General features: G+C 53.3%; 1 protein-coding gene across 1 annotated transcript in view; it reads left to right on the plus strand.

The window, feature by feature from the left end:
- The first annotated feature begins 559 nt into the window (after window positions 1-559).
- The window catches only part of CABP1 (calcium binding protein 1), a 252,404-nt gene continuing 238,310 nt past the window's right edge, over window positions 560-14,653 (plus strand). Inside the window, exon 1 of the mRNA XM_078667696.1 lies at window positions 560-2,551. Coding sequence (XP_078523822.1) covers window positions 1,514-2,551 — 1,038 coding nt within the window. The 5' untranslated portion in view covers window positions 560-1,513. The remainder of the gene's footprint in view (window positions 2,552-14,653) is intronic.

Here is a 14,653-nt window from a genome sequence, read left to right on the forward strand (position 1 = left end):
CTGGACTGACGGAACCCACCTCCCTTCGCTGAGGAACTGAGACCCCCATGGGCCGGCAACTCTGCAACTCAGCGGGGATTTACTTCCTTCCAAGGCCAGTTTCGCCTGGATCACCCGAGGCTTAGGGTGCACCCCCTCCCCACCCTTGCCTAGAATACCTCCACCCTACAGGCTAGGGATCGCCTGTGGTCCACAGGTCTGAGGTCTCCTCCCTAGGGTAACACCCCCTCAGCAGCCCTCCCTGTGACCTCTTCACATGCCCCCCCTCCCACCGCTTGGCTGGAGAAAGGCATCTCAAGCCACTTGCATAGGGGCCACACCCCGCCCCAGGACAACCCCACCAGCTGGGCGGACCACCTTCCCTGGGCTCAGGAGCTGTTCACCTCTGTCGGCTGAGGGCATCGCTTCCACCAATGAGTCCATGGTGTGAGGACAGACTCACTTCCTGTGGCCTAGGCACCTCCTTGAGCTGAGCACATCTCCACGCACGGGACACGTGACTCCCCTTCTCCGTCCATGGGCCGAGGACATGTCCATCTAAATGGGTTGAAAAGTTCGTGGGACTCCTCCAGAGACGCCCCCCCTCCCTTGGACCTCGGCATCTTTACCTGTCCAGGCAGAAGACATCTACCCCCTGGGCTCAGAACCGGTCCATCCCTCCAGGCAGAAGCCCTGTCCTCCCCGGAACTGGGGGCATCTCCCTAGCCTCTAGACGAAGGACTCTGCCTCTCTGTGGGATTGAGGACTTGAAGCCACGTGGAATGAAACTTCCTCACCCCACTAGTATAACAACACCCCAACACCTTGTGCCAAGGAGATATCCGAGCCCCCGGATTGAGGCCACGACTCACACTCCTTACTCCCTGGACACCTCTCTCCTCCAAGGCATGTCACACCCCCCTTCCAGAGACGCGGGCCATCCCGTCTCGCTGACCTGAGAATATATGCCCCTTGCTTGACTGAGTTCATCTGACACTCTGTGGACTTCTGGCTCGGGTGAACGCTCACCCACCGCTGTTTGCAGTCTTTCCATCCTCTTCTGGTGATGCTCAACTGAGCTGAGGGAATCAACGCATCTCTCCGTTAAGAAACATCTCTTCACGGCTCATCTCTGGGTGGAGAGGTTCTTCCTCCCCCCCTCCCAGGTTGTCTGTGGGCACAAATCCCAGCTGAGGGAAACAACACAGTGAGAAAAGGGCATCTCCCTTGCTTCCAGCTGAGACATCTTCACCCTCAACGGGTTGAGACCACCCCACCTACCCTAAACTGCAGACGCCTTCACCTTGGATTAGCTGACGGCACCGCAAGCTGTCAGAACGGATCACATTTATATCCCAAACCACTGCTCTTGGGCAGAAGACACCGCCTCGCGGGATTGGTCCGCTCCACCTGCTCTGGGTGGAGATCTTCTCTGTTGGCTGATATCTCCTGACTCAGGAGCTCCGGGCAGAAGTTTAAATCCAATGGCACCCGTCCTGGTTTCCCCAGAGTGGAGCTTCAGGCACCTCCAGCAATGACCTCTCCCATCCCCAAGAGTGAGTCCAAGACTTCCCTGCTGAAGCCTGATGGGAGCAGCAGAAGGTCCACCAGGGACAAGCCGCCCAGCAGACCCCACGGGAGGGACGGGCCGGGGCCAGGTAGGAGTGTGGGAGATGACCCCGGCAGCCAGGACTACCAAGAATCAGATGCCAGTTCCAGGAGGCCGCTCTGCCACCCGGGAGCCAACGGGCATCGAGTGAACGGGGTAAGAAGGCGCCAGTCCCATGGTGGGTCCGAGGGCCACCTGCCACCTTCTGAGGTGGACTCCAACGTCAACCACAGCAGGAAAAACAGTAGGACTTCTAATGGAAGGCCGATGAGGTCACTGTCCCAGGGGGAGGGAGGCCAAGCCATAGCCCACCGAGAGAAACACAGCCATGTGTCCAATGAAAGAGAGGAAAGCCATGACCCATTCGAAGAAGGAGGTCCAACCGTAGCCTACAGGAAGAGGTCATCAAGAACGTCCAATGGAAGCGCTGACAGCCACCAGCCACCAGCAGAATCCCACAGCCAGAGACACTCACGGGCCCCCAGGCACCACCAGCGCCCCGGTCACCCCCAGGAACATGCCAATCAGATTCAACACCACCCAAGCCACCACCACCAGCCCACCGACAACCACCCTCACCTCCAGCTCCACCCCAGTGCCGCCCAGCAGCACCACCGCGCGCCACAGCATCCCAGCCACCGGTCCCCTCACCACCCTCCGTCCCAGCAGGAGTCCAGCCCCAAGCAGGCTCACCCCAGCCCGGTCCAGCGCCGCCCCAGCCCAAGCCACCTGCACCCCAGCTTCCAGCAGGAGCCTCCCCCGGCGGGGTCTCCTGGGGTGGAGGAGCCTTCCAACGGGCACCGCTCCAGCAGGGATCCTGTGAAGACCCCCGAGGGCTCCTCGCCGCAGCTGGCAACCTCTAGCGCCAAGTCGCCAGCCAGGAGCAGCGGCAGCAGCCAGTCTTTGGAGGTGGACCCCCTCTTCCAGCAGCTGAACCCCATCCTCAGCCCCGTCTTTGGACAGGTAGGAACCTTGTGTTATTAGCCCTGGCTCACTGTGTGTCTGTCCGGTGTGAACATCTGTGGGTCAATGCACTGGCATCTGCCATGGGGCACCCCCTAACCATCCACAGCTGTTGCTCCTATCTCTTTTGGGCAAGAAAGCCAAAGGGAACGGGTCTAGTTGGAAACATCTGGGGGGTAAAGGTGGGTACAGACCTGGTGTTCTGACGACCTGGACACAGGATGCAAATTGCAAATTCTTGACCCACATATGGGTATTTGGGGGAAAAAGTGCGGACATCTCACGTCATCTAGATTAGGTGTCAAGCACAATGCATTAAAGTGCTTAGATTCGCAGTAAAACATATGTGAGCTATGTCTGCCCGTGACGGATGTGTCTTTCTCGTTTTGTATCCGTCCTGCCCTGAGCAGACAGCGGGGATGGGTGTGGGGGAAGGGACAGAGAGGGGGCGGCGGTCTGGAGGCTGCCAGTGGCAGAGAAAGGCAAGTCACTCCGAGAATTAAACGCTGATCCCGCACTGCGAGTTTTAGGTCACGCGGCGCGGTATTAAAATACATTCCCGCGGAAGGGCCGGCGCGGAGGCAGCAGCCGAGAGCAGAGGCGGTTCACAGCAGACACGCCAGCTCCCTACTGCCAGCCCTGGATCTCACCCTACTGCCCCACCTGTCACTGGGCTCTCCCTACCACTACATACAGGCGCATCTCACCCTACTGCCCCACCTGAAGCTGTGTTTTCCCTACAACTACATACATGGCACATCGCCCCCTACTGCCCCACCTGCCGGAGCTCTCTCCCTACAACAGCATACTAGCACATCTCACCCTACTGCCACATCTGTCACTGGGCTCTCCCTACAACTTCATACAAGCGCATCTCACCCTACTGCCCCACATGAAGCTGTGTTTTCCCTACAACTACATACATGGCACATCGACCCCTACTGCCCCACCTGTTGGAGCTCTCTCCCTACAACAGCATAGTAGCACATCTCACCCTACTGCCCCACCTGCCGGAGCTCTCTCCCTACAACAGCATACTAGCACATCTCACCCTACTGCCCCACCTGCCGGAGCTCTCTCCCTACAACAGCATACTAGCACATCTCACCCTACTGCCCCACCTGCCGGAGCTCTCTCCCTACAACAGCATACTAGCACATCTCACCCTACTGCCCCACCTGCCGGAGCTCTCTCCCTACAACAGCATACTAGCACATCTCACCCTACTGCCCCACCTGCCGGAGCTCTCTCCCTACAACAGCATACTAGCACATCTCACCCTACTGCCCCACCTGCCGGAGCTCTCTCCCTACAACAGCATACTAGCACATCTCACCCTACTGCCCCACCTGACGCTGTGCTCTCCCTAGGCTACCCAAAAATCTGCCCACACAGTCTCCCCCACCTGGACCCACCTCTAATACCTATCCACCAATCCCACCCGGCTGCCACTGCCTGCCCTACTCCTCTGCTCATCTCCCTGGGTGCCCGCAAACCTGACCATATAGGCTTACCCATCTCGACCCACCATTAATACCTACTCCAAGCCACCAATCACATCCTACTGCCACTTCCTGCCCTACTCCTCCGTCCATCTCCCGGGCTACCCACACACCTGCCCCCTCAGTCTCCCCCTCCTGGACCCTCCTCTAAAACCTACAAGTCACTAACCACACCGTACAACCACCCCCTACTCTACTCGTCCGCCCATCTCCCGGGCTACCCACACATATCCCCCTACAGCCTCCTACACACTCCCAACTCTGCCCACTTCAGTCCACCCATAAGTGCGTCTTCTACTGCACTTGTTCCCTTCGGCCCACCCACATCCCCAAAGCCTCCACTCCAACCCTCCCCAAAAGCACCTTTACTGTCCATACAAGCCTCTCCTCGCTCTTTCCCTCCCAAATCCCCATTTTTATATATTTCCCTTGTATCTGCTCCAACTATTGCACACATCTCTGTAAATATATGTATTTCATCTGTTCCACCTACCCCCTGTCTCTGCACAGCCTTACTTCATCCCCGCCTCCTCATCCATTCGCCCTTTTCTCCCCTCCCCTAAAACGCCCTGCCGTAATCAAATTCACCCCTTACCCTCTCCCCTATGGCGCCCCCTTTTTTATCCAGTTCATCTATATCCAATTCCTACCTTACCCTCTCTCCCTAATGCACAACTGTTTAGTCAGATTCGCCCCTTATCCTTGTTCCCTGAGGCACCCCGTCTTCCTCTGTCTCATCCATTGCTCTCATTCTGTGAGGCCCTAAAGTACCCCCTTTTATCTAACGGCCTCTCCCTAAGGCACCCATATTTGCATAGTATTCAGTCTTTACCTTCCATCCTTAGAACACCCCGGCGCCGCGGCCAGGGCGACTGACTCCGGAATCTGGGGATCACGGTTCGATCCCCAGCACCGGCGGCAGATTAGCCTAGCACCATGTGACTCTGGGCAATAGCTTGCTTAATCTTCCTGACGGCCCCCAGCGCCTAGAGACCCTTACGGGTGATTGTGCGCTTTACAAATGTGGATTTACTTTAATCATTCCCAGAGCACCCCCTTTTATCCATTTGTCCCCCTTACCCTCTCTCTCCCTAGAGCAGTCCCCGTTTCATGCATTCGCCCCACTCTTTTTGAAATACCCCCAGTTCATCTAGTTCAGCCTTTAGCCTCTCTTCCTAGAGCACCCCTTCTCATCAAGTCCATCACTTACCATCTCTCCCTAGAGCACCCCCTTTTATCCATTTGTCCCCGTTACCCTCTCTCTCTGGAGCAGTCCCCGTTTCATGCATTCGCCCCACTCTTTTTGAAGCACCCCGGTTCATCTCGTTCACCCTTCAGCCTCTCTTCCTAGAGCACCCCTTCTCATCAAGTCCACCCCTTACCATCTCTCCCTAGAGCACCCCATGTTCGTTCAGTTCACCCCTTACTCTCTCTCTCTCCCTAGAGTAACCCTTTTTATCCAGTTAAGCCCATACGCCCCCGAAGCACCCCTTGTCGTCCAGTTCACCTCTTCTTACCTACCCCGTAGCCCCCCTTTACACCCAGTTAACTCCATAGCTCCTTGAAGCCCCTTTTGCCATCCAGTTCACTCCACGAAGCACGTCTATTCCGGCCTCTTCCCCTCAATGTTCTTGCACCCTCCAGTCCTCCCTTCTCACTGCCTCATCCCCCTCCATCCCAGGGTTCTTCTTCCTCTCTACAGCCTCTTCTCCCTTTCCCCTCTCCCCATCACAACCCCATTTCTTCCCATTGCCTCCCTCACCACTTACATATTCCCTCCTCACCCCTATCTTGCCCCACTGCACACTTCTAGGACCCCCACCACCAGCCTCCTACCTCACTTTCCCTCTCGCGTACCCCCCACACCTCCCTTCCTCTCTGACACTTTCTGCCCCCTGCTTTCTTCTCCTTCCCGTGTTGCAGCACCCCTTCCCCTCTCCACCTCTTGACCGCACCCCACATAAACACTTTGGGCCCCCCATGTTACTCAGCGAGTTGCTGTTTTCACTTTCTGCGACTGTGAGTTGTGACGTCACAATGCCCGCTGCCAGCAACCCGTCTCGCAGCAGCGCTCAGAGCGGTTCACCAACCAGCACTTAAGCAATTAAAGCTCCTCAGCCCTTTCTTCGGAACTTGATTGCCTGAAATTGTAGTCATTAGCTGATTAGGAGATAGTTAGGGTAGTTAGTGCGCGTGTTCAGTCCAGGAGCACAGAAACCACAGGTCGTCGCGCACATTAAACTAGGCCTGGGTGAAATTTGAATGACGCCGAAGTCATTGGAGTAAGCTCAGCATTATGCATTACTCTGATACTAAATCAACAAAATTATGCAATTACTCCAGCTTGAGTAATTAAGGCTAATTTGGGGCAGAAATCCTACAGCAGGAAGACAGGAACAACGAACTAAGAGACAGTGAGTGGCTGCTGGGTACTGCTGGGTGTGTCCTGTAGCATTTTGTGCTATTTTCCTAGCGCAAAATGGATCCGTGGGCCAATTTTGGATGCATTTTGCAAAAAGATAATAGCGCTAAACGCTGGATTATGCTTCTGAAGTAATTAAGCATAATTACAAGTAATTTTGCAGTAACTACGAGTAATTATGCTAAGGAGAATTACACCAGCTGCGCCCACCCCTACTTTAAACCACAACATTGGCTTCCAAACTGACTTCAATTGAACTGTGAAGATATCTGCAGTGAACGACAAGCTGTGTGTTGACATGTTTGTTTGTGTAAGACAGATTCCAAGTTTTCTAAATATTGCTGACCAGATGATTTTTTTACCTTAGAAGCAGCCAGGGGCGTAACTATCAATGGTGCTAGTGGTGTTAGGGGCCAAGTGCACCCAAATTATGGATATATTTATCTATTGAGCCAGTGGTTGGGGGGGGGGGGGGCAATTTACCTTGCTTGCACCAGGGCCCATGGTACAGTTTCTACGCCACTGGAAGCAGTGGGCGCTCACCAGGGACATTTAGGCACATGCCCTAGTGCTGACCTTGAACAAATAAGTGGGGAACATACGTATGCTCCACTCCCAGTGCACTGCTTTGAAGGATAATTTTTCCTACTTCGAGAATCCATATACAATTTACTCCACTTTACTCGATTTTTAATCCAAGTTTATCCTTTGTGTTCACCAAGTTTTTTCTTTTTGTAATATTCCACATACATAATTTATCTCTTGTGTTTTGAAGCTTCACATATTCTGAATGTGCCCATCCGGACCTCTTTAAAGAATACGATCGAAACACAAAATTCATCCAGAGCAGCTTAACTTTATTGGCACCCAATGCATTTCGGGCTAAACAGAGCCCTTCGTCAGGGGTAACTGCAATTTAAACATTAGAAACAGCATTACTACATAATCCTTGTCCAGTTTACAATTCTTATATTCCTTGAAACATCAGAGCCAATTCCTCATGTTTTTAAATAAAAATACAATAAAAACAACATAATAGTGGATTTTTCTTTCAAAACCTCACCACTCCATAAACTATCCAGTGTTTTGCACGTTCTCGCTTACTATCGAGTATCAAGCCCTCACACCTCACTAATACCACCTGCAATTTGCCTCACTAATGCACTTATTTCACCTTTCTTTTTAAACCAAACTAAACCCTTATTTCTCGCGTATTTATACTTTCCTTTTGCCTCCTTACATTTCTTTATTCACTCCACATTCTTCGAATTCACTGTTCACTACGCGCTTATGTTGAAACTCTTCTTTCTCATTGTTTCTCAGTTTTTACCAGCAAATGCTTACGCGCCATTTTTTGAACACGTACCTGCCAACAGCCGCTTAGCTCTTCGCGTCCGATCAACAATTCTGATCTCGCACTCGTAAACCATCCATTTAAAGTCTACCCTCCACCCATTACGTAACACAACTTAATGAGCAACGATAATCACTTCCTCCCTACCTCCTAAACTCCAACTCCCATAATCCTCCCTCTCGTGACTAGTGCTGACCTTGGCACGAGCAGTGGCAGATTGGTTAGTAGGTCAGTCGGGCTAATGTCGGACCGGCTGAAACATTAAAGGCTTCAGGGCTGGCCGGCTGCTGTTTCTGTGCCACTGCACTCTAGCTGCTCACATAGCTCCTTGTTAGCACCACTAGAGGTAAACTTATAAAGTTACAGATGTTCATGTCTGCTGCCAGGAGCAAGTTCAAGGTGCACCCGATTGTGCACTAGTGCTTACGTCGGACTGGCCTGTAGATCAACCATGCAGCGCCGAAAGGGTTAGTCTGACAGGCCAATGTGTGGGCCACTTTCTTGTCTGGTTGTGGGCCTGTTTATGGCCTGGTAGACCAATTGCACTGTTTATTTACCTGATGTTCCCGCAAATATTGGTTGTGGCAAACACAAATTAACAAATGCATTTGGTCGCCAGTACGAAATAGCTACACACAGGGCACAAGTCCTAAAAAAAGAAGTGGGGGCACGCTGACATCATGACAGGAAGTGACGTCACGAAAGGTGGCTTGCACTCAGTTGCAGTTTATAGTTATTGAGCTCCTGGTAAAATAAGTGGGGGGACGCCGTCCACCCTCGCTACACAAAGCCTTCTCAAGTTCAAAACTGCCCTGATTTGAAAATGTGGGCCACTTTTTTTAGCTAATTTGGGGCATATTTACAAAGGGGATTGCGCCACTTTATGGGACGCTATGGTGGCGCAATGCCCTGCTCCATATTTACAAAACGGAGCTAAGCCACTTTGCGTGGCTTAACGCCACTTTGTAAATATCTCACCCTTTCACGCAGGTATCTGCATGAAAGGGACATGCAATGGGTATTGCTGTGGGCGTTCCACCTCAACACCCATTGCTTTTTTACACTCTGCAGCACACATTGAAAAGCAAATCGCCTTTAAAGATTGTTTATGTGCAGGAATAACAATCATCCCTGCAAAGCAGGCATCCTTGCACCAAGGCAGAAGAGTGTTTGTGTTGGCGCTAGGCATCTTTTTTTAGCGCAAGGGAAAGCTCAAAGGGTGCACTGTATTCTTGTAAATACGGCGCATCCCTGCGTTTTTTAAATGGCGCCGCACAACACTGCTTAATTGCTTGCAGCGCTGCACTGCACCATTTCTTTCCAAATATACTGCACAATGCGCTAATGGTGGTCACTTTTATTTTGGCACTCGGGCCTATTTTCTCTCCTAATCCGACCCTGCTACCCCCATTCAAGCGCTAAACGCGTTAGTCGTACCACAGGCACCTACCTCTGAGTTTAATCTGGCGCTTTAGCAGCAATGCTAAATGTAGAAAAAGGATGGTTTAGTAACGGGACCAAAACAGCTGCAAAACACGTGCAGATGTTGTGCCCAGATGTAAAAATCATTGACAAAAACATGCTCAGTACCTAGTTTCTGTGGAATTGACTTCTAGATGTTTTTATACATAGAAACAGCTCATGGGTTTAAATGTCTCTACAAATCTACAAATGTAGGGAAAGGATATGAGCTCGTCACACGACTATCTATTATATGAAGCAAAGTACTCCCGTTCGTGCGTAGAGTGAATATTGCGAGTCATGCGAGTGTCCTATGCTATGAGTCTACTCGGTTATGCAACTCCGCAGTGTCTTGCAGTGTTTTTATTACGTGCAGTAGGGTGTAAGTCACCCCATACAGAGCGCTTACTGAAGGCCTACAGCTTCATAGCGCTGTATGTGGAATGTGATATTATAATCACCACCCAGCAGCGCTCTTGTTATCCAATGAGGAGGCAGGGCTTAATTGAAGACAGGATTCCCTTCACAGTTGATCCCAAATACTGTACTGCTGAACTATTAATAGTGAAACCTAAGCAGAAATGGCTGACTGTGCGGGAAAGATAACATTTCGGCGCACAGAGGCGCGTATAGGCACTTTAATATAGGCGCAGCCGGCAAGTACAGGCTGAGGGGCCAGCTGGGACACCGCACAGCGGTTTTCAGATTCGCGCGGCCTGCAACAGCTGGCGAGAGCCCGCCCTGTGGTCCCACCCTGAGCCCTGCAAGCTCACTGTGTGTGTAAGGGGGGGGGGGGGCTGTGTAGAAAATGTCACGGGGGGGGGGGGGGTGTGTGCATCACCCCCATCCATCCAGTGAGTGGTGTAGCAAGGGTGCCCTGAAGCCCAATGCTAACAGGGATAGCACCCCCTGCCCGCGCCCCCGTAGAGAGGCATACTTGAAATGCACTGGGTCCCTCGCACGCCTGGGCCCGGGTGTCACTGCACCTCGTGCACGCATTACAGCTACGCCCCGGAACTCACTTATAATCCGCACCCCGCTTTCCCTCGCGCCCAGTCCCTGCAGGAGGCGGACATCCCATTGTAAGTGGCGGGGGTGCTCCTCGCACAGCTGCTGCTGCGGGGACGTTGAGTGGATGAAAAACTGGTGGGCGGGGGAGGGGTGGGAGCTGAGAGGGGGTGGGCGGGGGGGTAGATCCAGATTATAGCCGCGCGCCGGCCTGATCAGCCGAGCAGAAATATGTCAATTTGTATGAATGCAGAATGACTGCTGGAGTGGCACATGGCTGCCCGCCCCTGCCACTCCACGGCGCTGCCTGCCAGGGCACGCGGAGCGGGCTGAGATCCCTCTGCACGACCGGCGCCTGTAGATCTATGCAGAGATCCGACCACACTGAGATCCGTCTGCACGATCGGCGCCTGTAGATCTATGCAGGGATCCGTCCACACTGAGATCCGTCTGCACGAGCGGCGCCTGTAGATCTATGCAGGGATCCGTCCACGCTGACATCTGTCCGTGCGACCGTAGCCTGTAGATCTATGCAGAGATCCGTCCACGCCGACATCTGTCCATGCGACCGGCGCCTGTAGATCTATGCAGAGATCCGTCCACGCCAACATCTGTTTGTGCGACCATGGCCTGTAGATCTATGCAGAGATCCGCCCATGCCAAGATCTGTCCGTGTGACCACCGTAGCCTGTAGAGATCTCTTTAGAGATACTTTCATGCTGAGATCTGTCTGTGTGACCAGCGTCTATAAAGATCTCTGCTGAGATCCGTCCAACCTGAGATCTGTCTGCACAACCGGTGCCTGTAGATCTATGCAGAGATCCGTCTACGCCGAGATCTGTCTGTGCGAACGGCGCCTGTAGATCTATGCAGAGATCCGTCCAACCTGAGATCTGTCTGTGTGACCGGCGCCTATAGAAATTGCTGGTGAGATCCGTCCAACCTGAGACCTGGCTGCACAACGACGCCTGTAGATCTATGCAGTGATCCATCCATGCCGAGATCTGCCTGCACAACTGGCGCCTGTAGATCTATGCAGAGATCCGTCCACTCCGACATCTGTCCGTGCGACCGGCACCTGTAGATCTATGCAGAGATCCGTCCATGCCGAGATCCGTCTGCACGACCGGCGCCTGTAGATCTATGCAGAGATCCATCCACTCCGACATCTGTCCGTGCGACCGGCGCCTGTAGATCTGTGCAGAGATCCGTCCACGGCGACATTTGTCCGTGCAACCGATGCCTGTAGATCTATGCAGAGATCCATCCACGCCGACATCTGTCCATGCGACCGTAGCCTGTAGATCTATGCAGAGATCCGTCCAACCTGAGATCTGTCTGCACAACCGATGCCTGTAGATCTATGCAGAGATCTGTCCAACCTGAGACCTGGCTGCACAATGGCGCCTGTAGATTTATGCAGAGATCCGTCCATGCTGAGATCTGTCTGTGCGACCGGCGCCTGTAGATCTATGCAGAGATCCGCCCATGCCAAGATCTGTCCATGCGACCACCGTAGCCTGTAGAGATCTCTTTAGAGATACTTTCATGCTGAGATCTGTCTGTGTGACCGGCGCCTATAGAAATTTCTGCTGAGATCCGTCCATCCTGAGACCTGGCTGCACAACGGCGCCTGTAGATCTATACAGAGATCCGTCCAACCTGACATCTGTCCGTGCGACCGGTGCATGTAGATCTATGCAGAGATCGTCCACGCCGACATCTGTCCGTGCGACCGGTGCCTGTACATCTATGCAGAGATCCGTCCATGCCGACATCTGTCCGTGCGACCGGTGCATGTAGATCTATGCAGAGATCCGTCCACGCCAACATCTGTTTGTGCGACCATGGCCTGTAGATCTATGCAGAGATCCATCCATGCCGGATCTGTCTGTGCGACCGTCACCTGTAGATCTATGCAGAGATCCGCCCATGCCAAGATCTGTCCGTGTGACCACCGTAGCCTGTAGAGATCTCTTTAGAGATACTTTCATGCTGAGATCTGTCTGTGTGACCGGCGTCTATAAAGATCTCTGCTGAGATCCGTCCAACCTGAGATCTGTCTGCACAACCGGTGCCTGTAGATCTATGCAGAGATCCGTCCACGCCGAGATCTGTCTGTGCGACTGGCGCCTGTAGATCTATGCAGAGATCCGTCCAACCTGAGATCTGTCTGTGTGACCGGCGCCTATAGAAATTGCTGCTGAGATCCGTCCAACCTGAGACCTGGCTGCACAACGGCGCCTGTAGATCTATGCAGTGATCCATCCATGCCGAGATCTGCCTGCACAACTGGCGCCTGTAGATCTATGCAGAGATCTGTCCACTCCGACATCTGTCTATGCGACCGGCGCCTGTAGATCTATGCAGAGATCCGCCAATGCCGAGATCCGTCTGCACGACCGGCGCCTGTAGATCTATGCAGAGATCCATCCACTCCGACATCTGTCCGTACGACCGGCGCCTGTAGATCTATGCAGAGATCCATCCACGCCGACATCTGTCCATGCGACCGTAGCCTGTAGATCTATGCAGAGATCCGTCCAACCTGAGATCTGTCTGCACAACCGATGCCTGTAGATCTATGCAGAGATCTGTCCAACCTGAGACCTGGCTGCACAACCGGCGCCTGTAGATCTATGCAGAGATCCGTCCATCCTGAGACCTGGCTGCACAACGGCGCCTGTAGATCTATGCAGAGATCCGTCCGCCGAGATCTGTCTGCACAACTAGCGCCTGTAGATCTATGCAGAGATCCATCCACGCAGAGATCTGTCTGTGCGACCGGTGCCTGTACATCTATGCAGAGATCCTTCCAACCTGAGATCTGTCCGTGCGACCGGCACCTGTGGATCTATGCAGAGACTGATCCACACCGACATCTGTATGTGCGACTGTAGCCTGTAGATCTATGCAGAGATCCGTCCAACCTGACATCTGTCCATGCGACCGGTGCCTGTAGATCTATGATGAGATCCGTCCACGCCGACATCTGTCCGTGCGACCGGTGCCTGTAGATCTATGCAGAGATCCGTCCATGATGACATCTGTCTGTGCCACCGGTGCATGTAGATCTATGCAGAGATCCGTCCATGCCGACATCTGTCCGTGCGACCGGTGCCTGTAGATCTATGCAGAGATCCGTCCATGCCGACATCTGTCAATGCGACCGGTGCATGTAGATCTATGCAGAGATCCGTCCACGCCAACATCTGTTTGTGCGACCATGGCCTGTAGATCTATGCAGAGATCCATCCATGCCCGATCTGTCTGTGCGACCGTCACCTGTAGATCTATGCAGAGATCCGCCCATGCCAAGATCTGTCCGTGTGACCACCGTAGCCTGTAGAGATCTCTTTAGAGATACTTTCATGATGAGATCTGTCTGTGTGACCGGCGTCTATAAAGATCTCTGCTGAGATCCGTCCAACCTGAGATCTGTCTGCACAACCGGTGCCTGTAGATCTATGCAGAGATCCCTCCACGCCGAGATCTGTCTGTGCGACCGGCGCCTGTAGATCTATGCAGAGATCCGTCCAACCTGAGATCTGTCTGTGCGACCGGTGCCTGTAGATCTATGCAGAGATCCGTCCACGCCGACATCTGTCCGTGCGACCGGTGCCTGTAGATCTATGCAGAGATCCATCCATGATGACATCTGTCTGTGCCACCGGTGCATGTAGATCTATGCAGAGATCCGTCCATGCCGACATCTGTCCGTGCGACCGGTGCCTGTAGATCTATGCAGAGATCCGTCCATGCCGACATCTGTCAATGCGACCGGTGCATGTAGATCTATGCAGAGATCCGTCCACGCCAACATCTGTTTGTGCGACCATGGCCTGTAGATCTATGCAGAGATCCATCCATGCCGGATCTGTCTGTGCGACCGTCACCTGTAGATCTATGCAGAGATCCGCCCATGCCAAGATCTGTCCGTGTGACCACCGTAGCCTGTAGAGATCTCTTTAGAGATACTTTCATGCTGAGATCTGTCTGTGTGACCGGCGTCTATAAAGATCTCTGCTGAGATCCGTCCAACCTGAGATCTGTCTGCACAACCGGTGCCTGTAGATCTATGCAGAGATCCGTCCACGCCGAGATCTGTCTGTGCGACCGGCGCCTGTAGATCTATGCAGAGATCCGTCCAACCTGAGATCTGTCTGTGTGACCGGCGCCTATAGAAATTGCTGGTGAGATCCGTCCAACCTGAGACCTGGCTGCACAACGGCGCCTGTAGATCTATGCAGTGATCCATCCATGCCGAGATCTACCTGCACAACTGGCGCCTGTAGATCTATGCAGAGATCCGTCCACTCCGACATCTGTCCGTGCGACCGGCGCCTGTAGATCTA

Source organism: Lissotriton helveticus, chromosome 11 (genome assembly GCF_964261635.1).
Source record: "Lissotriton helveticus chromosome 11, aLisHel1.1, whole genome shotgun sequence".
Lineage (NCBI taxonomy): Eukaryota > Metazoa > Chordata > Amphibia > Caudata > Salamandridae > Lissotriton > Lissotriton helveticus.